This window comes from Channa argus, chromosome 16, assembly GCF_033026475.1.
Source record: "Channa argus isolate prfri chromosome 16, Channa argus male v1.0, whole genome shotgun sequence".
Classification (NCBI taxonomy): domain Eukaryota; kingdom Metazoa; phylum Chordata; class Actinopteri; order Anabantiformes; family Channidae; genus Channa; species Channa argus.
The window spans coordinates 13,601,381-13,628,557 of NC_090212.1; the positions used below are offsets into that span (position 1 = coordinate 13,601,381).

At 37.1% G+C, this 27,177-nt stretch overlaps 4 protein-coding genes across 5 annotated transcripts; all 4 read left to right on the top strand.

Moving 5' to 3' along the window:
• The first annotated feature begins 786 nt into the window (after positions 1-786).
• Positions 787-5,393, top strand: LOC137101819 (B2 bradykinin receptor-like). Its single transcript, XM_067480671.1, has 2 exons — positions 787-1,017; positions 2,763-5,393. The coding sequence occupies exons 1-2, from the start codon at positions 998-1,000 to the stop codon at positions 3,799-3,801; spliced, it is 1,059 nt and encodes a 352-aa protein (XP_067336772.1). The 5' UTR covers positions 787-997; the 3' UTR covers positions 3,802-5,393.
• A 189-nt stretch (positions 5,394-5,582) lies between these two features.
• LOC137101820 (B2 bradykinin receptor-like) lies at positions 5,583-7,684 on the top strand. Its single transcript, XM_067480673.1, has one exon. It carries the CDS (start codon positions 5,923-5,925, stop codon positions 6,949-6,951), a length of 1,029 nt encoding a protein of 342 aa, XP_067336774.1. The 5' UTR covers positions 5,583-5,922; the 3' UTR covers positions 6,952-7,684.
• An 868-nt stretch (positions 7,685-8,552) lies between these two features.
• Positions 8,553-12,824, top strand: bdkrb1 (bradykinin receptor B1). Its single transcript, XM_067480989.1, has 2 exons — positions 8,553-8,685; positions 9,199-12,824. Exons 1-2 carry the CDS (start codon positions 8,659-8,661, stop codon positions 10,309-10,311), a joined length of 1,140 nt encoding a protein of 379 aa, XP_067337090.1. The 5' UTR covers positions 8,553-8,658; the 3' UTR covers positions 10,312-12,824.
• Positions 12,825-21,131: 8,307 nt separating this feature from the next.
• LOC137101707 (B2 bradykinin receptor-like) lies at positions 21,132-26,802 on the top strand. 2 transcript variants are annotated; one of them, XM_067480451.1, is made up of 2 exons: positions 21,132-21,282; positions 23,116-26,802. In XM_067480451.1, exons 1-2 carry the CDS (start codon positions 21,263-21,265, stop codon positions 24,146-24,148), a joined length of 1,053 nt encoding a protein of 350 aa, XP_067336552.1. In that variant the 5' UTR covers positions 21,132-21,262; the 3' UTR covers positions 24,149-26,802. The 2 variants fall into 2 exon arrangements, with proteins under 2 accessions (XP_067336552.1, XP_067336551.1); XM_067480450.1 differs by lacking the exon at positions 21,132-21,282 and adding an exon at positions 21,330-21,831.
• The last annotated feature ends 375 nt before the right edge of the window (positions 26,803-27,177 follow it).

Genomic DNA, 27,177 nt, shown 5'->3' on the forward strand with positions numbered 1-27,177 from the left:
TACTGGACATTATGAAGTGTATTAGGACAGTTTAGTAAGACTAAATCAGGACACCAAAAGACAGAACAGAGAAAATTTCACAGCTCCGGGTGCTGTTTTAAAATATTTGGCATGTGAAACCTGTCATTTTTGAGATTATTTATCTTCTTTTATTCTCTGATAAGTTCCACAACACACATACACACTTGTGCCTGCCTGAACAGGTTTAAGGGTGTGGAAGGAAAAAAAGTCAAAGCTTACCTAACATTAACATGAAGCTGTAGTATTAGGCTTAATATAAATGCTGTGAAGTTGGATGCATTTGACTTTAAAACGCACTAGTGTATGAACATCTTTTCCACTGTACATAAATATCTTTATGATATTTTCATTTCCAAACACATTCCTCCAACACTTTACTGATGTTTTATTCACTTTTCAGAGAGGTTAAGGCAATTCAAAATGTTTCACAGATGACTAACAAGCTGATAACAGGAGCAAAAATTTTAAGTTTCTTTTATAGCCATTGTGGTTGTTTGTGTATAATGAGAATTACCTCACTTTGTGGTGTAGTTACGCAAAGATGGATAACACCTACGAACATTTACATTTTAACATCAATATGTAAACTGTAGTATGTAAACTGTAAACTGCAAACAATTTAAGAAGTATTAAAGATAAACAGTAGCAGAAGCACCATCTGTTTACTGCCTCTAAGCTGGAATGATTTTCTGTATGTGAACACATTTACAATCCCGGTATCAAAAACTCAAGTAGCAAAGCTTTAACTATGTCAGACCGCATGCATAAACATGCTGTTAACTGAGAGGACAACAGAGGAAAATGGGAGCGCGAGAGGAAAGCATACAGTCAGAACCCTGAGTTTTTGGCTGGCATCACTTTAATTAGAGTTTCTTTTAAGAGATCAAGTTGCAGACAGACAGGCAGAGAAAGGGAGGGACTGAGATTAGTGCAGCTCGGTATCCGGACAGTTCACATCTGGACGAACTCAGGAAGGATGGCTGTCCAAGCTACAAGGTATGTTTCATTTCCTTTGTATACTGTAAAAAATGTAACACTGTCAATAATATTTTGTTTAGTATGATCCTTTTTAAAACATTTTGACAGGCATCTAACATGAACTTTTTATGTCAATAATAATATGAGAAGTTTGTTAAACATGTGTTGGCATGGGTGAAGAAAGCTGTTAGCAAACTATAACATAGCAAACTATGTTATGTATGTATGATTCATAATGTTATTATGGATGAATCATCTCTACAAATACTCCAAACTGATACAATGATAGTAGCATACAAATATTTTAGTGAAATACAGCCAAAATAAAGTCATATTAACACAGACTAGAATGGTCAACGTGTCTTTTAGCGCTTATTTATCTTTAAAGTTTTACTGGGACATTGCATTACCTGAAATTTTCATCCCAAGTACTTGACTATTGTCAAACACATGCTGCACTTTGCAGCAGAATCTTCTGCATGAGACCTTCTTCCTACAGACGCATACATACAATCTTTTCCTTTGGAACCCTACTGTTTTTATTGTCAGTGATTGATAATATATCCACAAACACTTGTGATTCTTGGATATGTCAGGAAAATAGCTTTGATATGATGGTTCAGTGCAAAACTGATTTTTGATTGAATAGGATAATGTCTCTAACTGTGCAGAGCAGATACCCTCAAGGCAATTAGAACAGGAACAGAGTGGAACCTGTTGCTCATTACTGGAACATGACAATCCCATTACTGTGTTACCTATGAGTAGTCCACAGAATGAGTCAGTTACAAATGGAAATTACTTGCCATAAATGCTATGATTAAGGATGTTATGAGGTGGATTTGATCATTAAAAAACGATTATTCGCTTTTTGAACAGGCTTTACAAAGTAGAGAACTCTACATACAAGAAAAAACGTCTTCAGCACTGACCAAGTCAAAGGTTGACCCTATAATTTCTCCACATTATATTTCTCCAGTGGGTTTACGTACTCCCACACAATCCAACAACAAATCACACAGCTGAACCCAACAATCACAGAAAGGAAAATACAAGAGATCCAAACCAGATAAACCAATAAAATAACAGAAGTTGTTTTTTTTTTATATTACAGTAACTTATATGTTTCATGTGTACAAAAAATGTAAATATTTTCTTGACGGTATGACAGCGGGACGGTGATGATTACACAACCTGAAATCCACAAATTTTGTTAGTGTGTGTCGCAACTGTGTTTATCCCACCTTGTAAACAAGCATAATGCGTGTAGTTTGGTCTGCAGTCTCATAGGATGAAATACAAAAAATCTGATTCAAATACCACAACAGAGCTACACTAGGTCTGCACACTGCACCTCACACTTCATTGGAGTATCCTTTTAATCTGGAGATGTTAAATTCATTTGGTCTTTACCTAAAAACACAAACCAAAAACGTTTCACTAAAAAGATATTGTTCTCTACAGACGTTTCTCAAACTTTAACAAACATAAAACTTATAAAACTTTTTTTTTTTGGTTATGTGTCAATTTCATAGTTATTTTACATTATTCATGTTGTAAAATTTGTTTTATTTTTGCTTCCACCTTCGCAAACATCTTTAAAAGGTGCTGGTAAATGTTATTCTATTTTATTTTATTAGCTTTGAGTCTGTTGTTTCCACTTCTTCAGTCTTTAGGCTAGGCAAAGCTTTTGAGCTTCATTTATATATAAACTTGAGTCAGTCAGTTTTTTTCTATTTGTTTCTTTTTTTTGCTTTCCTCAGCATCCCAGACTTTGGCACACCAGCTTTATATGGACACCAGAACCACACAAATGGCACAGAATGTCCAGATCAGGAAGCCTGGGATTGGGTCGCCACCAATCAGCCAGTGTATATTCTGATCATCTCTGTGCTCGGAATCGTGTTAAATGTGTTTGTCCTGATCGTTTTCTGTCTCCACAAAAAGCCCTGTACCGTGGCTGAGATCTACTTGAGCAATCTGGCTGCTGCAGACCTTGTCCTGGTGTCGTGCTTGCCCTTCTGGGCTGTCAGCGTTTCCAACGATTTCCACTGGCCCTTTGGTCTGTTCCTATGTAAAGTTGTCAACCTGGGCATAAAGATGAATGCATCCTGCAGCATCTACTTCCTCGTTCTGGTCAGTATTGATCGATACGTGGCGCTGGTGCATACAATGTCCCATGGCAGAATGCGTAGGCCAAAATATGCCAAACTAGGATGTCTGCTGATGTGGGGTTTCGGCTTGCTTCTGAGTGCTCCCACACTCATTTTCAGGGAAGTGAAACATTTCCCTGAATATGGTGTTCACGCGTGCTTTTTAAATTACCCAAACCTGACTGTGGAGCTTGTCTGTGATGGATTGATGATTCCATTAATCTTCATCATCCCAGTTTCCATTATATTATTCTGCACTATCAAAATCGTCAAGGCTTTAAGAATTCAGTCAATAGAGAGGTTCAGTGGTGAGAAAACTGAGCAGAAAGCCACTACTCTGATCCTAGTCGTCCTCCTGGCCTTCCTCGTATGCTGGGTGCCGTTCCATGTGGTCACCGCACTGGATGTGCTCTTAAAAGCTAAAAGTCTGGGAGGGTGTGATATCACGACTGTCGTTGAAATGTGCAACCAGATCTCTACCTACTTAGCTTTCTTCAACAGTGTCCTTAACCCAGTTGTGTATGTCATCGTAGGAAAGAACTTTCGCAAAAAAGTTTGGGACCTTTTCAAGCAGTGGGGCTTTAAAAAAAAAGCAACCTGTGACTCCACACGCTCAAATCAGTCTTCTACTCTCAAGACTTTTACATAATGTTGTAACAAAACACTGCTCCTCTCAACATAGGATTTTGGAAGGATGACTCTGGAAGACATTTTATAAATGATTCAAATGATAAGTTAAATCTATGTTGGTTTGCAGTTAATGTATTAATGTTCTAATGGGGCCAAATCACCTTTCCTCAATTCAGCCTTTATCAAATTTGCTCTGGAAAAAGATCAAATTTAACTTTGAATATTATTTTTTTATTGTAACTATACAATATGTGTTTGGACATTGAATGTTTTCTCCTGGAAAGGTTGTTTCAGACTGCTAATAAAGGTATTATTCTCATTTGTGCTAAACCAATAAAATCTTAAATAACTGTATATATAACTGCAGAATAATTTTCCAAACTTTATTAACAGCACCACAGACGGGCCCTTGTTTTAAACATAATACAAAAAATCTGTTTGTTCAATGTAATATTTACTGTAAAAATGCAAATATAATTTTAATTTTCTTTCTGAAGTATTACTGATCATGTATTGTGTAAATTGTATTTCTTTTCATCTGAACATGACCATAAAAATTGTACATATGCTTTCTTGCATGTCTCATTGCATATTCGTAATGCTTTGTATTGTTATGTTGAGCGGAAAAAAAAAACTGGACAATAAGAGTGCCCAAACAACTGCTTGCTAAGTGTTTTTTGGTGTTTCTGACTCATTGTCTGCAGAGTTAAAAACAGGATTCTTTCAAAGAGTTTCCAGTGGTGACACACAGACAGTTTTTATTGGCTGTATGGACATCAGTTATTTCATTATACATTTCTTTCCACATCACTATTTAATGGCTCAGTGTTGACTCAGTGTGGGCTGTGGGCAGGGATACACCCCAAGTTGTGCCCAAAGTGAAGGCATACAATGCCAGACAGGAAATCTTTGTTAGGAGTCAGGCTTTACCACAATTACCACCACTAGAAAACATTGTGGAACAAAAAACATGCAGACAGACAAAATTACCTCAAATGTTGAAATGCATTCTGAAAATACACAGATTATGTTTCATGTATTTTTGTCTGCTTTTCAAAGTTATACTAACATGTTTTTTCACTCCCTTCTTTCACATCAGGAATATATATTCTCTTCTATATATTATGTTCAAAGATGTTAATTAAGGATTTAAGTAGTAACCTTTTATTTTTAAGGCTATGCGAGAATGCATTTGCAAGAAATTGTAATGGCACAATTTACCTTAGGGTAACATCACAAGGCTTGAAGGATTCATTGAGTAAGCCAATGCAAAACATTGAACAGGCATAGTATATATGGCAGGACACCACAGCAGCTCATCTGAAACAAAAACAAAATCCACCTTTTGGAGTCACCCAGTCAGAGCCCAGAGCTCAGTACGATAGAGACACTGTGGAATGACCTCAAGAGAGTCGTTTACACCAGACGTCCTATAGGAACATGGCTGAGTGGAAGCAGCTCTGTAAGAAAAATGGGTCCCAAATTTCTCCGGAACATTGTGGGGGTCTTTTTTACAGCCACAGGAAACACTTTCTTGAGGTTATCGCTGCCAAAGGTGGTTCAACCAGTTACTAAAACACTGCTGTCATTATTTTTTCACAATCACTTTGTATGTTTAATAGATATCTTCATTAAAGACATGAAAGATCATGACTGTGTTTTATCAGCTTGGAGATATCACATATTACATAATATATAATATTATAATAAATGTTGAACTCGGTGAAGATCAGATCACATTTCATGACCGATTTATGCAGAGAACTAGATACTATACTTGCAAAAAGTGTTACCACAGTATTTCTTGTGAAAATAAATGACAGGCCTGGGTTGTTTTCAATCACAAACCTTACAGTATCTGTTGCCAAGGCTCACCTCTCTGATGATGGCATGTTTGTGTCGGACTGATAAATCACCATTAGCTACACTCCATTAAATCAATTATGCCTTCACATTTAGAATTTATGACTTGAAAGTAGCAACAAAGTCATTGCGCCTGTGTTGACACAGTTAAAAGGTTTTACTGGTATATGTGTTAGTTTTGAACACACCCTTATTTTCCTACTTTTAAATCAGCTTTTACTGCACAATAGCTTTCACAAGGTGTTAAAGACAACTCACAACTCAACGCGAGCCACTTATGGAGAATGACACAAGAGCCGAACTTGTCTGCAACGAAACAGATGCATGGGACTGGATTTACACCATGCAGCCTGCTTACATGTCAGTCATCTGCTTTCTTGGGGTGGTTGGCAACTCCTTTGTGCTTTGTGTGTTCTGCGTCCAGAAGCGACACAGCTCTGTAGCCGACATTTACCTGAGCAACCTAGCAGTGGCCGATCTTCTCATGGTTTCATGTCTGCCATTCTGGGTGGCAACCATTATCAATGAGTTCCACTGGACATTTGGTGAGCCCATGTGCCAGATTGTCAGCATTGTAATTGGGATGAATTATTATTGCAGTGTGCTGTTCCTTACACTTGTGAGCGTGGACAGATACCTGATCCTCACCAGACCACTGTCCCAGGGGAGAACGAGACGGGCCTGCTGGGCACGTGGTATTTGCTTCAGTATCTGGGTGGTTGGGATCTTCCTCAGCCTCCCAGCTATCCTGTTTCGTTCTGTGCGATTCTTACCTGATTTGGGCATTAATGCATGTTACCTAGTATACCCCCACGAAGGCTGGAGACTGCGCTACAACATCACTATCACCATAGTATGCTTCCTTATCCCTGTTCCTATTGTATCCTTCTGTAGCTACCACATTACTAAAGTCATTCGAAGCAGCCAAAAGTTGAGACAAGGCAGGGGAGGGAGTGTGGAGAGGAAAGCAGCATACCTGGTCCTCGTAGTTTTGGCTGTTTTTTTTCTCTGCTGGCTGCCGTACCATATTCTGATCTTCTTGGACACTTTGGATTATTATCGAGTCATCGATGGGTGTACGTGGGCATATGTGTTGGACATTGGCACCCAGTTAGCCACTTACCTCGGTTATAGTAACAGCTCATTGAATCCTTTCCTGTATGTGATTGTGGGGAAGCACTTCAAGCAGAGGGCAAGAGAGGCATTAAGACTGGTGCTGTGCAAGAAGAAAAAGCAATGGAGAAGGTCTAGGCTTTCAAATACAATTCTTATCCTAACCAAACAGACTGAGAGCACGAATATATAAATTACATCTACATATAAAGAAAAACGTTGGCTTCAAAACAACTTTAATTAGGATGGAATAAGTTTGGGGGAATTTGCTTTCTTGCATTTGCTTTCTTGGGGAAACTTGGATCAGTTGTGGGGAAAAAAGGAAATATGTAAATAGATTTTATATTATCACACAAAGCGAATTAATTGAAGTGAGTATTTTGCTTCTTATTTGATCTTTTATTGTAATACTCAAATATTTATGGGGAAAACTTCACTTGTTTGTTAAGAAAAAGACAGAAATACATTTAGCTCTTTTTGTTTGTTTGTTTGTTTTGTTTTAGATAAATTACCTACAGAAATAATTTCTAATGATGTTTTACTGTACACTAAACAGTATTTTGTTGTCAACATTGAGCTTGATTCCATGTTTTATTATTGTGAAAAATAGTTTTGTTATTATTGCCAAACAGGCTGTCTGTCCTAATGAAGCTTCGTTTGACGTTGTTCCTTGGGTCTTGTCCAAGTCTCTCAGTTTTTAGGGCAGCAATGAGGACACTGAGTTGTTTTTTCCAATTTGTTTGTTATATTGAATGAATGCTCCCACTAAAACTGCTGTGTAATGCACGAAGTGTTGAAATCCCTGCTTGTGTATAGAGTAAAAGTTCTAAACTAACGTTTTGTCACTGGCTTTAACCTTAACCGCAATCTCATTATGAATAAAAGCAAAGAAATGAATATTTTGGAAGTTATTTGTGCAGTATGTGTTGTCAATAAAATGTCATGTTTGATTATTAAAATGAGTAAGTGTATTTGTTTTCAGGAGAAAAGATGCACAAGTTCGTACATTGGAGGATAATAGGCCACTCTCCTTTTTTGTTTTCATAGTTACAAGTATCCTTTTACTATTTTGACCATAGTATTTTGAGGATGATTCAACTACATTTGTACTCACTTCCCTCTGCATTGTGACAAGAAATATTATTTACATGTTGTATTCATCAGTGTAACAATGCATTATCAGTGTTATTGTGTTTCAAGACATAACCAAGCTGTTGTTGTTCTTGCCAACTTGAGTTAGGATGGAAACTAAAATGGATTAGGATAGGATTACACATGCATTAAGGATACATCAGGATTGGCAAACATCTGTTTCAGGACATATAAAGTCAAATATTTAGAAACTATTAACTAAATAAAAGGGTAATGTTCAAAAATTAAAAAGCCAAAGATTAACTTTCAATACATCAACATCAAGACATAAAGAGGGTTATTAGAGACTGAATAAACAGGCAAAAATACTGACAATTCAGGTAGTTGTTACTTCTTCTGTTGTCAAGATTACAAGAAAACATTGTGCACCAGTGTTTTGTTAGTGTTGATGTTATTGTTCAAAGGCTAAAATTATACTTAATATTATTAATTATAAGAAGATTTTCTGCACAGTCTGCAGTGGCTCTGAGGAAGTCAACAGCTGCCATCTAAAGTTTTAGCAACTTTCAAACACGCTTAGTGCATTGCTGCTTAAACCTCTCTCCTAATGTGCACAGAACAAATCTTTCAGCTTGTTCATAAACAAGTTGATAGACTCAATGCCTTGGCTTATGGGTGTGGAGACATACAAGTGTATATACAAAGATGCCTGTAGCTAATCTCTCCTCCGAGTCGATGTGTACTCCTACCAGGAGCTCAGTGTACACAGATGTTCTCATTCCAGAAGTACCATTAGCATTTTGACGACATGAGGAACATTTTCAGGGAAAATGTGGTAAGATCTTTTATCCTTTCTCTTTTATGTGTTGAACAGTAAAGTTTGCCCTTTCCTAAAACTTAAAAGTGTTAAATTAGCTTCTCAAAATTATTTGATAGGAACTTGAAAGCTCTTCAGTTGAAGAAATACATTCAACGTACTGAAAACACACAGAGTTTCACTGAGGCATTTGGTCAAATGCATTTTGGGTGAATGTGAATAAAATAAAGGGAAATGAATCAAGTTGTTAATGCCTGGCTGCCTATTGATCAGCCTTAGTGTTAAAATTCATAATTCCTGGTTCACTAAATAATTAAGCATCAGTTCAAAAGGTTTTATTTGTTTTGTGCTGCATAAACATCTGCATAAACATATCAGCCTTAGTGTTAAAATTCATATTCCTGTGTCACTAAATAAGGTATCAGTTCAAAAGGTTTTATTTGTTTTTGCTGCATAAACCAGGATTTGTGAATTTTGTAATAATAAGGTGTTCTGAACACTAGTATTTTGCTGTATGATTTTGTTTTTTAGCCCATGGACCCAGTGCAGTTTGCTTCCGTGGCAGTACTTTCGATCCAGAACAGCAATGAATCACTGGCGTTCAGTCCATCAGAGTCTCCGGTCTCCACTGACTGGGACCTCCTCCACATTGTGATCCCGCCATTCATCTTTATCTTGTCCCTGTTAGGCCTTCTCTTTAACAGCTTTGTCCTCGGAGTTTTTGTAGTGCACAAGGATCGAATAACTGTGGCAGAGGTCTACCTGAGCAACCTGGCACTGGGTGACTTTTTTCTCATGTGTGGCCTCCCTTTCTGGGCGATGTATATCCTCAACGACTTTAACTGGACATACGGAGATGCCTTATGCAAAATTGTAAACTCCATCATTATCATTAATTACTACACCAGCATCTACACTCTGGTCATGATTAGCATTGACCGCTACTTAGCTCTTGTGAAGACCATGAAGGCAAGGTGGTTGAGACGGACTCTTTATGCCAAAGTGATGTGTTTAATTCTGTGGATATTAGGGCTGCTACTAAGCACTCCAATCATGGTTTACAGACAAGTCAGGTATATGGAGGAGTATGAGACAACATCTTGCATATTGAATTACAGCTACTCTTGGAAGGTGGCCCATCAGATTCTTATTAACGTAGCAGGCTTTGTACTCCCTATTATGGTCATTGTTTTCAGCAGTGGAAACATAATCAAGGCCTTAGCTCAGAGGAGGGAGAGTGTAGGTTTTCAAGACACTAAGGACACAAAGGCCACAGTATTGGTGTATGCTGTCACACTGCTATTTTTATTGTGTTGGGGTCCCTTTCACGTTTTCACCTTCCTCGACACACTCTGTACTGTCCAGGCCTTGGATGAGAAGCTGTGGTCACACACTCTTAATATAGGAGACCAACTTTCAGTATATCTGGCCTTTCTCAACAGTGTCCTGAACCCACTGCTGTATGTCTCCTCAGGACAGTACTTTAGGAGGAAGGTTACTGCCATCTACAGGCGCACTAGGTATCAGAACCGCAGAAGATCCGATTTGACCACATACCAGCGCTCTGTTGTGTCTTCCGTTGTCACCAACAGAACAGAGCTAATTACGGATGTGGTTATTTTTAATGCAGAGGATCAGATGTGACTCTAACTCATGTGGTCCTGTCTTCCACTTCTGCTGCTGCTTATATGACTCAGATGATTTTCATGATGATTTTAGGGTGTCAAATGTGTTGCATTGCAGAATTATGGGCTCAAATTAAGATGAGGAACACAATTTGTAAGCAGATATAAAGCATTTTTACATTTACATTTTTGTTTTGCTCTGTCTAAACAATTTAAATCTGAATCAGTTTTTGTAAAATGTTCCGATGCAGGTTCCAATGAGAAAATGACTTTGAATGTACTTTTTGTACATTACAGTACAAATATTGTATCATGTTAGCACAACATTTATTCAGGAACATACCGTACTTTGCATACGGTAGGTATAGCAGTTTCTCCTACATTACCAAGACTATTTTTCTACCTTACTGGATTAATTGTTCAATTAACTCAAATGGTGTACCATAATCAACATTAACCCATAATGCAAAAATATGTGAAGCAAATCTAAACTGCTAACTTCTAAGTGATGTAAAGGTCTTTATATTACTTATATTACTTGTCTACTTATATTACTGTAAGTACAGTAAAAAGCATTTTATATACTTTGGAATATTGTAGTTTGACACTTTTTTGTACATTATAGTGGAAATGTGGACGGCTCTGTACAGTTGTGGCTTTTTGACCACACATAATGTTTGTTTTACTGTTTTTAGAACTTTGAGGACAGGTCAATTTGTAGTCGACTGACATCTATTGGTTGGCATTTTGTGACCAAAAATTAAGAATAATGGAGTGATCGTTTTGCACATATTTTGAAGAGTTTTAGATTATTGTTCCTCATTTTTCATATTTTATTTTATTTTATTTACATTTTTATTTGTGTCTTTTTGTAGTTGCTGTGCATTGCTTGATGATTAGTAACTTTAGATCTGTCTGGCTCATCAGCCCCCTGATTTTTTGTGTCCTGGCCCTGTATCCAGTTGGTCTGTTCCATACTCTGTCCATGGTGAAAACAAAGGGAGCTACAACACAATATAGCATTCAACGCTATAGCATGAGTTGTTAGATTGAAGGTTGTGGGCAGAAACTGATGACCCACCTGGTGAGGACCACTGAACCATCTGGTGGAGAGTGATTGTGGATAGCTGGCTTTAATGGGGGTAGTGATTGCATTGATGAGACAAAGGTAAGTGTGGAATTGGGGATTATTTTTATACAGTGCTGGAAGGTAATATACTTTGATAAGTAGTATTTAAATTAAATTAAATGTAACTTGGCACACCCTGCAGGCATTGCATTATAGTGTAAGCCCTGTTGCTTATGAATTGTGCGCTTATCTTCGCATCCCTTGGGTTTTAGCATAGAAAACATGAATTATAAGAATTTATTTCGTTAGTTTATGAGAATTAATCACTTTTAATACATGAATCACTTCACTAAACCATGCGCATACATGGTGTCCAGCTCCTTCTTCCATGGTCTTACTTAAAATACTTACTGTGCTTGACATACTAGCAGCGCTCAAAGTGATTCGGTACGCAGTCATTTTACTCTTTGGCGTGGTGTGCGTGGTTTTGACGTCTATCTGCTGTCACTAAAGCGAAAGCATAGACCTAATGTATTCATGGAAATTCATAGCTTCAGGTGTTGTATTCAAATCACTCTGCCAGGTACAAATTGATTAATCAATACGACAGGTGTTATGCCGAGTTTTGCCTGCCTGCCGAGATCTGCGCTCACCAAGCGGGAGCGCGCACAGCCAAAGCGAAAACCCCGAACTAATGATTTGTAAGACGAACATCGCTCTAAAACTGCAGCTTTCATTGGTTTAATTTCTCCAAACACCATTTGGGAAGTTACAATATTTGGATTTGGCCTATTAAGAAGGGTATAGCAGACTACTAGTGTTATGGGAAAAGACGTTTTTCATTGAGGTTCGTTGGATGTTGTCATGTCATGAAGGTGTCAAGTCAAAGTCATTCTGAAAATATATCTGCTTATAATAACACGTTTGACTCCATTTTCAGTGTGATTTGAGCAACTCACACTGTTGCATATGTGATTTTGCATTGACAGCTTAAAAAACCTACAACATGGTAACAGCATTTAGTCATTAAGTGTCTTAGAGTTAATGAGGGAGGGGGATGCATAATTTGGCAAGGATGATTTCTAAGTCGCAGACATCTACATCCCACATTATTTGAGCAACTCATACTGTTGCATACCTGAACCTTTTCATTGTCAGGTTCCCATTTCCTTAAACAGGCTGGTATTAAATGAAAACATCACATGTTGGTTTTCATACAATTATACAAGCATGACATAAACTCACGTAGGCTAACGTTAAGTAGGTGTGTCAGAAAATGAGGCTGTAAACAACATGATATTGCCACCACTCTCCTCTATGAATCCGTGTGTTGTTTCTTCAGCTTTAAACTGTATTATTGACTGTACCTTTGTACTTTATTATAGATTGACTTTGACGTGACAAACTGTGACACATTCATGAGAAGACAACATCCAACGAGCCTCAATAAAAAACTTCTTTTACCACAAGACTATTATTCAAATTCAAAATGTGTTAATATTTTCCATAAAATTGTAAAATTACTCCCTTTCAACATCTGATATGATGTTTATGTTCTATTGTGAATAAATGGGTTGATGTGATTTACAAATCATTGCATTCTGTTTTTATTTACATTTTACACCTCTTCCCAACTTTTTTGGAATTGGGGTTGTACTTTTACTTTTATTAAATTTTTGTTTGTGCATTATTACTAACTCAATTACAGTTTCTCCGCTCTTTATCCATCCTTGTTTTTAGCAATGTGTTAATATGAAAAACAAATCAAACATAGTATATGTACAATGAGGGGAAAACAATTTTTTTCCAGTAGAAATTTTAGAAAGTATTTTATGCATTACAGAAGGTTAGAGATTTGGTAAATTAAATTTGTCATATGTGGAGGTGTAATAGTCTACAAACTGAGACTTAGACTCCAAACAACCATATTTCAACCATGGATTTGCAGGTGCAAGGTCTTTTATCAAAATACCTCCTCCCCAGGTGCTGAAACATAACCTAGAATCTAGTGAGTAATGCTACGCCCAGCTACTGTTGGGGAGAAACTATTTCCCCAGACTCCCATTTGCTATCAGTTCAGCAAGAGTTCATAATAGAGCTTCTTGATGGCACCATGCACAAGTAGTCCTGAAAAAGCTAACGCTTGCTGTGACACTGGTTTTGGCACTTTACTGTGAATCTGTATGTAAACACATTTGATTCACCTGTGGAATACAAACGAGAATCACCTGTGATAAATTGTCAGTGCCCATGTGACATGAATTATCCAATGAATGATCACTTCAGTGTTTTAAGAAGCCACTGCCTGTTTCCTTTGTCACAGTGGTGAAGACAAATAAGTTGTTTGAGTACATCAGAAGTGCTATTATTAGCAGAAGCAAGACCTCCGACTTTTCTAAGACCATCTCCAAAGACCTTGGTATCCCTGTTTCAACAGTGCGTAATGTTATTAGGAAGTTTGTCAAGCATGGAACTGTCAAGAACCTCCCTGGACCTGGGGGGAAGAAAAAATTTATGGTGGAAAAAAAACACCCCGTCAAACATCCAAACCCCTGAAAGCCAACCTGGAACAGTCTGGGGTCATGGTTTCAACAAGTACCGTATGCGGCACACTACACCAAGCAAAGCTTTGTAGGCCAAGAAGGACACCATTGTTAAAGGAAAGACTGATCATTGCACTTGGAGCACTTGGACGAACCACAATCCTTCTAGGATAATCTTCTCTTGACAGGTGAAACACAAATAAAGCTTTTTTGCAGTGCACACCAACAGTTTGTTTACAATGAAGCTTATAAGGAAAAGAAGCCTGTATCAACAGTTAAGCATGGTGGAGGATCCAAAATGCTGTTGTGCTATTTTATGTGTTGGGCTGTGGTATTATATAGGCCTTGCTCTTATCACATTAATCATGTAACCAGAGAATTACCAACTGAATTTAGAACAAAATGTTCTACCAACTGTAAGAACACTTGGTTTGAGTTGAAGATCATATGTCCTCCAGCTAGACAAAGATCCAAAGCACGCATCAAAAAGCACACAGGAATGGTTGAAAAGGAAAGAATGGACCGTTTTAAAATGGCCAGGCTGTCATCACTGCCTAAGGGGTTTGCAACCAAATAATGAAGAAGGATGTCTTCATTACTGTCCATGTCCTTTTTTTTTTCTTTCCCTATTTGAAATTAAACCATGTAAGTTGAACTACATTGATCTTTATTAAATTACTTTGGACTTCCAATTAAACAATCCTAACGATATAAATGTGCGACATTTCCATTTATTTCGAAAGATACTGTGAAGGTTATGCAAAAAATGAAGGGGTGCTAATAATGGTCAGAAGAACTGTAGGTAGACATACGTGTTCCTAAAATCAAACTGAGGAATGGATCTATGCTGTGCTGCGTGTGTGTACCCTGTTCACTGTGCTGGAAGGTTTCTTCAATCTGACGTTATTCGTGGTTATAGATCGTTATTTGGCACTACCTCACCTTCATAGGCGCTCCAGAGGGCTGACAAAAATTAAACTCTGTGCAAAATTTGCAATGACACTACTCATCGCAGACCTCATTAAAAGGGCCACATCCTATGCATAGTCCATTAATGATAAAGAAAGTTTGCCTAGGGCCCCAACAGACTCTCAGATTGCCACTGACTGTCCTTGGAACGAATCCGACAGCAAAGTTTGCCAAACAGGGCTGTCTGGTGCTGTGGGGTTTTGGCTTGCTCCTGGCTATGGCCACTCTCGTTTAAGGGAAAATGTATATGTATGTAGCCTTAATGTTACCGTATGGTATCTTAATTACACAGATGCCAATGTACAGTAACTCTGCTGTTAAAAATATTCACGATTATGAGCACCATTCCCATAATTATTGACTGCTATGTCAGAATCATTCAATCTCTCAAAAACCTATTGTGGTTTGAAACTGAGAAAACAGAGCAGAGGGCCATCACTCTGATCCTGCCATTCCTGATCTGCTTTGTGACATTTCAAATAAGCAGGATATTGGAAGGGTGTAGCCTTGGTGCTCTCATAGTCTTCATGTACTTTCAACAGAGTTCTTAACCCCACCCTCTACTTCATAATAGGGAAATTCCTTAAGAGGAACACCAGTAATACAAGAGTGACTTTAGTCTCTCACTCCCAGTCTTAACAAGATGGTGTCTCACACTACCAAATAAGTATTCAGTTTTTTTATCATGCAGACATTTGGGCAAAAAGAGATTAAATACATTTTCGAGTGTAATTTTGTTATGCTGTCGTGTAATTTCTGTATTACCCATTCTGACTAAAATAATAGAACCACAGAGAGAAATGTTAAAATGGACTTTGTGTCCCTGAAATAGCAAATGTTCTCAATCTAAATATTACACTCCATAATCTGTTGCGCATCCATGTGTGCATGTCTGTGAATATGCGTCTGTTTCTGTCGTTGGTACGTGCTCTTCTCACTGATCTGTCATAGCTTACTGCCAAACAAAACAACAATTTCTGCCTTAGTTTATAACCATGTAAAATGTCTCTCTGAACATTTCCTTCTTTTCTTACTTTCAGTCTGGTAACATGTGAATGGCCGTTTATTACAGTTTATTAACATGGTAAGTAGTGATTCACACAGCATGTAATGCTTTCAAATGTGAACAAACTTCCGTGCTGCAGAAAAACATCTCCGTATGCAATAAAAAATTATTTATATAATAACGTACTGTATCACCCGGAGCACCATAGGTATTAACCCTTGTATGTAATCTTCTGCTTACTTACAAATGTACAAAACTCTGACTTTATAAAGACAAATTCTTGCAATGAATGATGATGATTCTTTTGTTTATCAGCACTAGAAAATTTTTAAGAAACTTTTCAGTCTTTTGGTTAAATTTCTTCTGCTTCGGGCAGAATAGTCAATTTAAGAAACTGAACATTTCAAAAACAGAATCTTTATTTTCATAAGCCTTACTACATGTCAAAATGTTCCCTCAAGGGGCTTCAAACCGCATGTGACACATTCCTTAAATTCCCCGAAAGAGGATGGGAGTGGAAGAGATGAATATCTCATTCAGGCCAGACAGCTGCAATAGATGTTGTGTGATAAGAACAGCATAGTAGACTTTTGTGAACAGAACGAATCAGAATAACAACACTCTACATTATATATTACGAATATGATCACAAAATTGTGATATGCAATAAAATATTTCTTTGGGTTCTGAGGAAACATTAGTAATTGTATTAGGCCTGTCCACTACTGAGTCAAAGTAAAGTACTATCTGATTATTTGGGGGGATATAGTATTTACAAGTGCTCTTTGAAAACAATGAAAACCCTGTTTATCTGCACTATTAATTCGATATAATCATTGATTTAGTATTAGCAGAGGACTATAGCACAATTCCCAAAAATCGCAATTTTACAATTAACGCCTTTAATTAACGGCAATTAAAATGCACTTTTATGCACAGTTATGTGGAGACAAGTGGCTTCTTCATCATCAAGAATAATCAATCAAATTTATCATTGCCAACTTGTAGTAATTATATATTATTTACAATCTTTAGGTTTCAATACAGCAATACATTTAGTTAAATATTAAGAACCAGGTAAGATACAAACACAAATAAAATATAAAGAATATTTCAAACATACTCTGTCACAACACGCAATCCATCCTTCATTCCTTACATCTAAAGCTCTACTAATATATTTATTTTGAATGTTCCCCCCTCATAAACAACCAAAGCAAACATCACAAACATCCATCTCTAAGTGTAAGAAATCCACTTACAAAAATTCTTCATTGCATCAAAAGTACAGTAATGCTCTTAAGTGGATTAGTCAATATTTATTTTCCACAAACTCCACAGCTACTGTATCGTGAACAGCATTTATGTATTACTGGTAGAAGTGTAATTTTCTTTGTTTACCAGCTCCTTTCATTCAGACAAAAATGGGTGTTCACTGGTGAAAGTGCTGTGTTGTAATAATGAAGAGCTGAATTGAACCAGTGAGTTACAGTTATATAAGCATGGTGCGGATGTGACAGGGACACAGTAAGCTTCCTGTAGAGAGCGATTTTCTGGACCTCAATCAGCTCAGACTGCTGGGACATGGGCAGATTCTCAGGGAAAACAATGTGACATTTGTGACAACAAATCGGTTTCCAGGACAGAACAAAACGTGTCCTTTTCATTTTTCAGCGTTCCTCTGGTATGATTCAAAAGTTTAGGAAAGTGAAGAATGTCCTTCTGACATAAGGATAATGAGATCTCTACCATGTGAAGGGAATACTGTCACGAAATGAAAACAAATAAAATAAAAAGCACTGAAATTATTGCAAATTCAGTCTCTGGCAGGGGTCTCAAACTCAAATTACCTGGGGGCCGTTAATATTAACTTCATCCAGCTCGAAGTCAAACATGGTCATTTTTTACAGTAAGAAGTAGTAATTCTATGACGGTTATGTGATGTTTCATGGGCGCCTCCGTAGCTGTGCAATGTTTCTCTGCTCGCATCAAGCCCGGCCGATGGCCCGGCCCCGGGGGCCATATACTCCACTGTCATTGGTAGGTTCGTTCAGCTCCAGCTTGCACAAAAAAGGAACCTTCCACACACAACGAGGTAAAGTGCCATTCGTATAAAACTTAGGGGCCGCACTAATATTAAACTTTCATATCGTTATGCGGGCCACAAAATATCGTCTTGCGGGCTGCAATTGGCCAGGGTCATCCTCCAGTGTTTTCAGGTCAGAAGGAACCAGACCTTGCCGCTGCTGTTATATTTCAGACTCTGGGAAATTGGATATGGAAACAATCTGAAAAATACTTGGGCTTGCATCTGGGAATAGGATCCTCAAGAGTCGAAGTAATACGAAGAATCTGCTACAATAGTCATGGGACTTGAGATGTGATGAGCACTTATGGGTGATAGATTACCAAGTTTACCTTTGATTCCAACTATGGTTTCATTATCGCACCACATTGAGATTTAAATTCATTTCATCTTTCCTTTGTGGGGTTTAATATAATGGATCATGCACCACATGAATATGCCACCATTGCAACTAAGGTTAGGTGTGGGGTTTGACTTGTTTAAATATTAACTTCCTACTGAACACATAATCGCAGAGGAGCAGATATGACCACACATCTATGCTTTGCTGTGTGAATCAACAGAGCAGAGAAAATTGGTCATGTTTAATGCAAAGGATCAGATGTGACATCCTGCCCTGCTTCTTATGGATTAAGTGATGCAATGTACAGGATATGAATCTGTAATTGTTATATTACTAGATTTAATGCAAAAGTAACACTGTTAGACAGATAAACGGCGCCATTAGAGGATGTAAAATAACAGAGAAAAACCGAGATAATGGACATAATCAGCAGAAGAAATGAAAGCAGATTCTGTGTTTACACAATGACACTTAATGTCTTGCACTTATGTATCTATATCTGTTGCTGTGAACGTATGCATCGCCTTACTGTTAGTGATTTGTTATGTAATGTTTAAAAGTTAAATGTTTTGTCATTTGTTGCAAATGTATTTTCTTGTGCATTCTTTCTCAATGTACTTTTGTGGAGTTACATTCATTATGCAGCTGTAGCTGTTAGCTGTGTTTTTGAGTACAAAAAACATACACGTGTTGGGAAGGCGTCCCTGAGATGATGTAGTTGTTAGTTGTCATTAAATTATATGCTCTGTCAGAGCAAAACGTGTTCCAACACACACTGCATTTTTGACTGTGCCATTTATAAAAAACTAGTCTAGCAAGATTAAGGACCCATACATGAATGAAAATCTACTTCAGCAGGACCGTGTACACTGGTACACTCAATTTGAAAACTATTGTGAAAACATAATAATCCAGCCATACAACATTAAACTGCGTTCACTTTTATACATTTAAATTTCAGGAAATAATAAGGCAAAGTAAAAGCAAAACTTTTTATGTCAGATATAAAAGAATAAAAGAATATAGAGTAAAGGTTCAGCTTTTGTGGTAAAATTGCCTGTCACATTGTGCAATCTTAAAATATGAGCAGACAAATTAGCATAAAGGTGCAGGCTTGCTACAATATGATGTCCCAACTCACAATAGAGTTTTAAAAAGTTTATGGCATTTTATTATCAGATGACTAAATTTAATACATTCATGTATTGTCCCCCAGCTTCTAATTGGTGGTTCACGGCCTTTCAAGCACTGCCACATTTCTACTAGTCAACATTTCATGTTTGTAAATGTTGAAAAGTTCAAACTGATGGCAAAACACTGGCAGCAATAACAACTTTATTGTTATATGTGGCCAACTTCAGACCCTAATAAAGGCTACAGGCCAAAACGTATTGGTCATATACTAATAAAGTTGTTTAATAATCTCTAAGTGTTGCCAGCAGTTTGATCTTTTCAATTTGTGGCGCCACGTACATCCGCCTTGAATGCAGGTTAGATTGTTCCAGAGGATCTTTTTTTGATGTTACATTCCCAGACATCCAGAATTACTTATCTGCAGGTTGGGTAATGTCAACTGGAAGAAACAAGTTTAACTGACATGACTCAATTTCAGTTTGCCAGTTCAGTTAGAGAATGTCTTAAAGTAACAGTAGTTTGAGCTACTTCCCGATTTTTTTTTTTTATTATTGTTAATGCATTGGTTTATTCTCAATTATCATCATGTAATGTTAAGACCATCCCATTTCCCTATCAAAAGTGCTGTGCTTCCTCAACATGCAGTTGTAAAAACAGGAAAAGGATGTAATCAATCAGTGCTTCCAAAAAGGTTTTTCCATCCACTCTGAATTTAGATTAGTTGGGTCATTGTTTCGTAGGTCTACCTGTAAGAAATAGGATTTGTACATAAACTGAATTCAAACTGGAATTAAAACTGTTGTAAGTTCATCATGATATACACTGCTGTAACTATAATCCTATACTTATTCATGGGGAATAATTCACCAACACACAAGTAAAAATACACAATAATTTTTGTTCACAATCATGGTGGTCCTCATGTAAGTCTAGGACACAGCCTTGATTTTTCTATACAAATAAATCTCCACAACCCAGTGGTAAATGTATCTCTAAACTTTGGGATGATAAATTGTTTTACACCATTTTGTCCTTAAAGAAGTCTTGTAATTTCTGTACTGTCAGTGTTGTATAGATGCAGAAAATGCTCAAAAACATCCAAAAATACAGTAAAGCCTTGTCACTAAGGCCACCACTGTTGATATTGTTGACAACCAAATAATGTCTCTATAAACAAGATCTAAGCAGCTGTTTATTTAATATTTATCTTTAGCAAAAGCCCTCATTGAGATGACATAAAGTTGAAAGACACCCAAGCACAACTCCCATGCTATACCAAAGGTTATAACAGCTGCAGAGAATGAAGAGAAGGAAATTCAATAATGACTCCCGTGGGACCATTTTTAATTTAGTTAATGCAAACACTTAAAGAAACAAAGATACAAGCTGTTCTCACAGCTTGGAGATAGTTATTTACTTGTTGCTTCAGTTGTTAAGAACTGTAGAACTTACACAAGTTCCACATCCTGCTCATGTAAAAGAAAAAAAATCTTACTTTTAAGAATAATGGGCTTTTAAGAATAAACAAACTTAGCTTAGAACATACAGGGACCCGAATTATGCTGAGAAATTTTCTAAGAGCAAACAGACGCACATGCTGCATTTACTACTCTTCCTAGAAGAGGGAATATAAGAGGAGAGTCAGAATAAAGAGGGAGGAGACAATTCAACACACTGACTTATGTTTCAAAGGAATTTATCTGACGACTCTTTTTCCTTTAAGAGACTGAGTCAGAGACAGAAAACAAACAGTAGCAGAAGGTACTGCAAGAGCGTGGCTGAGTATTGGGATATTTTACAACTGTATTTCCTTAAGAGAAATGTCTCTTCTAACTACAAGGTAGGAATAGGCTTTTTTTATTTATTACTTTTCTGTTTTTTACTACTGTTCAACAAATTCTCAGCACTGTTCAACAAGTTATTTATTTCTATGTTTGAACAAATACGTTTTCTTGCACTTGACCGTAATTTATTTCTTTTGCATTATTTATTTTTCTGAGTATCATATAAAAGCAAAAGATGTCAGTGTTGCATACAAATAGAAGAGCATCGATTTTTGGGAGATTTGCACATGCACGCTGACATAATGTAGGAGGATGAACAGGACATTGTACAAAAGAGGAGATCTGGTGTTGATTTTGCTATTCAGCAGAGAGAAGCACATGGGACGCAGTTGCGGTTGATGGGTAACGCCCTAATCCCTGAGTCTAGCGGGGCAGCCAGTGAATGTTGTATCAGAGGCTGCCTGTTTGTTCCTATCATGGTTCATTAATCATTAAGCATACATGATAACATCTGAGGACATTTCTTGTTCACCTGCGTCTGGTGCTTTCATTCACTCCCCTTTGATTAGGATATATTCTGACATAAAAGATCCTGCAATGGCACAGTAAGAGTTTTTGTAGTCTCTAATGTTTTTGTAGTTGCCTGGTTTTCTTCTTCTTTTTTATTAAGGGATGGTTTTGATTATTTATTAAGAAATTGGCTCATTATTCAAATGAGACCTTATAGATGAATTTATCAGAAAACCATTCTTCAATAGTCGAGATTTATCAACTTTGAGAAGATTTTTTTAATAATGCCAAAGATTTTTGATTGTTTTGTTTTGTTTATTTTTATACTGTATTTACATTTTGTATATTTGTATATCTTTCATATTATTTGTATTATAGTTTTGTATAGTTTATGTCTCAGAATGAAGATACGCAATAAATGCATGTACAGAACTGGACGCCAAATTTAAACTGCAGGCAATCTAAATGACAACATTATAGACGTGAATGAGGATTATGACTAGGGAGGACTTCGAGCAGCCTTCAGGCGCTGCCAAGACCTGAGCCACATGACCTCCTCCACACCCAACAGACCTAGACATACAGTAAGATAAGCATCTGCAAGAGCCAAAACCAAAGCATAAAAACAAAATAACAGATGCATAGGAGAAGACTCATTGTCCTTATTGATTAAGACCCAAACACTCGGATGTTGGGGAAAGCAGGAAGACGGGCATTTGTTCAGCCCAGAGGGCACGGGTGAAATGAGGACATGAGAGAGAGAGAGAGAGAGAGAAAGGCAGGTTTGTCATGCAATTAAAAAAATAATAATTTGAAGTTAGTTTAAAACATATTTGCACAAATATAAGCACATTCTTGTCATCAGACTTTTCACAAGACACTAAGCTGAATTAATTATTGTCTATGTGGGACCAGTACAAGACCAGCCTCTCAGTTTCGTCTCATTTTAGGAGAAATACATTTCGTGACACAGGCTCCTAATTTAATATTCTGACAAATAATAGGTAAAACAAAAATACTCCATTTTTACATTCTTTATACCACAGATGTCCTTGAGCAAAGTACAAACTGCCATGCCAGTGTTTTGATCTTTAGATTGATTTAAAAAAAAAAAGATCTAACCCATATCTGAGAGAGATTCATATTGAGGCCAATTTTTTTTTACTATATTTATTTAGAAAGAACTTTACAGGAAATCTAAGAAAAGAGTTGTGTTATATGTCACTTAATATTATACAGTCGAACTTAGCATTTATTATAACTCGGTAATTCTCTGTTACTCTAAATTCAGTTTTAAAGTTCCATATTATTATTGTGGTGCAACATTTAAAATAATGTCAAAATGTCTTTCCTGTTGTTTGCTTCCTGTGTCCCTACAGTGTTCCTGTGAATTTCAGCAAAAATGGGACAATCGCCTCTACGTGCTCTAATTCTACCGAGGCTTGGGTCTACTCTGCCTTGTCTGGGTATATCTTTACCATCGCTGTGCTTGGAATCGTGTTTAATTTATTGGTCCTCATGGTTTTCTGTCTCCACAAGAAGCCCTGCACAGTGGCTGAGATCTACTTAAGCAACCTGGCTGCTGCTGACCTTATTCTGATGTCCGTGTTGCCCTTTTGGGGTATCAATACATTAAAAGGCTTTAACTGGCCCTTTGGCAATGCCCTGTGCAAACTGGTCAACATCTCCTTAAACATGAACGTCTACTGCAACATCTACTTCCTCGTTATGGTCAGCATAGATCGTTTTATGGCACTGGTGCAACCACTGTCCCATGAAAGAATACGTAGGCCAAAGTATGCCAAACTGTGCTGCCTGCTGGTGTGGTGTTTTGGTTTGCTCCTGAGTATCCCCGTACTTGTCTACAGGGAAGGGACACTTTTCCATTATCAAAATGAAGCCATACCCGTATGCCAACTTTCTTACCCAGATGATATGATAAAACTTCTGTGTGAGGGAATGCTGCCCGTATTTGGATTTCTCATCCCAATTCCTATCCTTTCCTATTGCACTTGGAAGATAATTCAAGCTCTAAACAATCGATTAACAGAGTTGTCAAGCACTCAGAAAACGGAACATAAAGCCACCACTCTGATCCTAGCAGTCCTCTTGGCGTTCCTGATCTGCTGGGTGCCATTCCACATAATAAAGATAATGCAACTGCTCTTATATGCTAAAATTGTGGGAGGGTGCACCTTTAATAATGTCCTAGGAATATCCGGACAGATCTTCACCTACTTAGCCTACTTCAACAGTGTTCTCAATCCCATCCTCTACGTTATTGTCGGAAAAACCTTCAGAAAAAAAGTTAGGGAAGTCTTTAAGCTGTCAGTTGGAAGGAAAACAATGACCTCCAGCTTCAACTCCACTCGCACATTCCAGCTGAGAAGTACAGAGTGTGTGTCGAGATGAGCATTTGGATTTTTTATTACTTTTAAAGTATGTTTATCAGAAGTGACAAGTGCATTGCTTCAACTAGTGTTGAGGCACTTGTAGTTTTTTTTTGTTAAATTTTATGTTATTTGTACCTTTACCTCACAAGAATTTAGAGGGAAATATTCTACTCTTCACTCATCACATTTGTAATATCTGACACCTTCAGATGCTTTGCAGATGCAGAATCATAATACAATGTCTGTGATGTCTTTGTTTTACATGATGTCTAACAGAGATCTTTGTTGTTGTTTTTTTTTATTTCATCACAATAGACATATTCTTCTTTTCACTTCATTAGTCTACAATGTTTGCTTCAAAGTCCTGGCAACACATCCACAGTCTTAGTCACATGCTTCAGTTTGCAGAATAACTTTTTTTACATTTACTTTTTCAGGATTTCGTCGTGTTTTTATTGCTCTGAAAACAAAGCAAGTTTTAAACAAATGGTTTAACACTTGGTTTAAGTCGTGTACTCGTGGCCAGAGTAAAGATTCACATTTAATTTCTTTGATCCCTTTATCCTCTATCTTTTTCATTTTTGCTACTTTTGCACAAAATACATTTTCAAATTCCTCTTCTCTCTTTCTCTTTCTTTGTCTTTGTCTTTGTCTCTTTTTCATCATTAGGATGTAGCCAGTGAGAAGTCTGCTGATTATGGTTTCCAGTGTTCATTGGCTAGAAATTTCTATTAGGGTGACTAAATCTGGGTACATGCTCACATTCAATAAACTATATATTAAGAATTATGTGTTTCATCAGTGTAAATAAGCTAAATAAGTAACCTATGTACCTATGTAACTCCACATGGTCAAAAAAACTACTGTATGTTAAGTGGAACTGCTACAAAATTCTAATATGACAAAACATATGAATATGCCTTACATGTGGATAATAATTTATTAAATTGTATTTATTTATAATGGTTGTGATTTGATTTGGCCTCAGATTTGGTCAATATAGTGCTGCAAGTTTTACAGCAGGTATCTTCCACCTTCTCACTCTGGCAGAGGTGGCGAGACAAATAATCACATGTGGGGGAAATACAGCCAACTACAATTAAACAAAGAAAAAAAAACCTTGCAGACAATAGTGGACCAACTAAATCCTTTTAAACTATTGATTTTATCTATTTATCTATTTATCTATCTAGCTTTTTACTTACTGAGTTTAAATTGCACATAAAGTTACAGTAAAAAACACACCTTGTAAACCGGAGTGTCTCACCTAAGCTGGGCTCTGTCTCCCCCACCCAGACAGCTGCAGCTCCACTGTGCATGTGGAGAAGCTTCCCCATTCCTCCGTTAGACAGAGACAGGCAGTGGAGAATCAGCAGCATGAACACCACAACTCTAAATTCACTTTTAGTTATCACACGCAGTGACACACTTCGAGTGCTGAGAATCGATTGTCATTTTTCCTCTGGTTGAGTGGGTTACCACAGCAGAAACTGTTGTAAGGCCCAGTTCAGTATCAAAGTGTCTAGTGAGATTGACTGAATTTGCTTGCAACTGCAGAAATCCCTAACTAATACATAAATCCCTAGGATTATGGTAAATGGCCATTTATATAGCACGTTTATCCAAAGCACTTTACAATGTTGATTCCCATTCACATACACACACTCAGTCATACCGGTGGTTGCCTTGCTAGGTGCTCACCTGACCAACCGGGAGAAACTGGGGGTTCAGAGTCTTACCCAAGGACACTTGCCACGTAGCCTGGACCGAGCCTGACTCCTATGGTCTGTTGACAATGGACTTACCCACTGAACTACAGTTGATGACTTTTAGTCTGTTCTGAAGCAGACTAGCTGCAAACAATAAATCCCTGTAGTAACTTAGCTTATCAGGGTAGCTAATGGATGTATATGGTCTAGTCAACAACCGGGAGAGCACACAGTTATCTAGGATGATTAAATCCTGCTTTTCCAATCCCAAAAAGTGGATTTTAAAAATGTATCCAAATAACATTATCCCGAATCAGAACATCCAGCATTATTCAGTTGATCCTGGAGCTGTTCGGCAAAATAAGAGCAGGGCCCCAGATTTTTCAGCAAAGATAAGAAAAGTATGAACTCAGGACGATGAAATATTTGCATAATTATCTAATGATATACCCCTTGGAGGACTGCGCACCTGAATTATCTCAGTATGGTAGGCTCTGGGCTCACACAAAGGCTGCCTCACTATGGCCCTCACTTGACATTTCTAGATTACCACAATAACACTGCTAAATAATTAAACAGCTCCACCATTTGACATTGCAGATGTAATGGGCAAGAAGTAAGATAATAGATGTAACATGCACAAAGGAAATAAAAACTGGTAGGTTTCTGAATCTGTTTGATGTTCACCTTTGTTGACTTGTAATTTTTTTACTGCTATGTTTTATATACAATGTTTTAGCTTTTAACCTGTTGACAGAAAAGGTCCATCCACACACTGTGTACATATTTGCATGCCTGCTTCTGTATATGTTGTCTAGTGTATTAACTACTTAGCGGCACAGCAACCTGATAAGTGATTCACACAGAATGGTTTTTATAAAGATGTAAACTTGGTTATTCTAAAACTGTTTGCATAATCAAAATACAAATAAACTTACACCTATATGTCACTCTACAAAAACAATTCATGTTTGTTTTGCCAACGTTATAAAGTTTTGAATAAGTTTTCCACGACAAAGATATAATTATTTAAAGTTTAAAATACACTGAGAATTTGAAATTTCAATTGGCAAAAGGCTTTGATTCATTGGTGACTTCCATTTTCTCTTGGACACTGAATGTTGCTTATTTAGTGATTTATGTGCATGTACAGAGTGCACAGCTTATTTACACAAGTAAATTCAGCAAAATGATCCCTGTTGGTGTTTATTTATTTGATTACTAAATTATTCAATGTAATTATTATTAAATTATTAATCATGTATTAAATCATACTTAATTTTTCCATGATGCAGCTGATTCAGGTGGAGATACTGTAACTAGATAGATTTTAATTTTC

What these genes read in the sequence shown, in the direction of transcription:
- LOC137101819 (XM_067480671.1), top strand. Translation starts at nt 998, where the DNA reads ATGGCTGTCCAAGCTACAAG. An exon ending in ATGGCTGTCCAAGCTACAAG is followed by an intron (nt 1,018 to 2,762) that starts GTATGTTTCATT and finishes TGCTTTCCTCAG; the next exon opens with CATCCCAGACTTTGGCACAC.
- LOC137101820 (XM_067480673.1), top strand. Translation starts at nt 5,923, where the DNA reads ATGGAGAATGACACAAGAGCCGAACTTGTCTGCAACGAAACAGATGCA.
- LOC137101707 (XM_067480450.1), top strand. Translation starts at nt 21,728, where the DNA reads ATGATAACATCTGAGGACATTTCTTGTTCACCTGCGTCTGGTGCTTTC. An exon ending in AAAGATCCTGCAATGGCACA is followed by an intron (nt 21,832 to 23,115) that starts GTAAGAGTTTTT and finishes GTGTCCCTACAG; the next exon opens with TGTTCCTGTGAATTTCAGCA.
- bdkrb1 (XM_067480989.1), top strand. Translation starts at nt 8,659, where the DNA reads ATGAGGAACATTTTCAGGGAAAATGTG. An exon ending in ACATTTTCAGGGAAAATGTG is followed by an intron (nt 8,686 to 9,198) that starts GTAAGATCTTTT and finishes TTTGTTTTTTAG; the next exon opens with CCCATGGACCCAGTGCAGTT.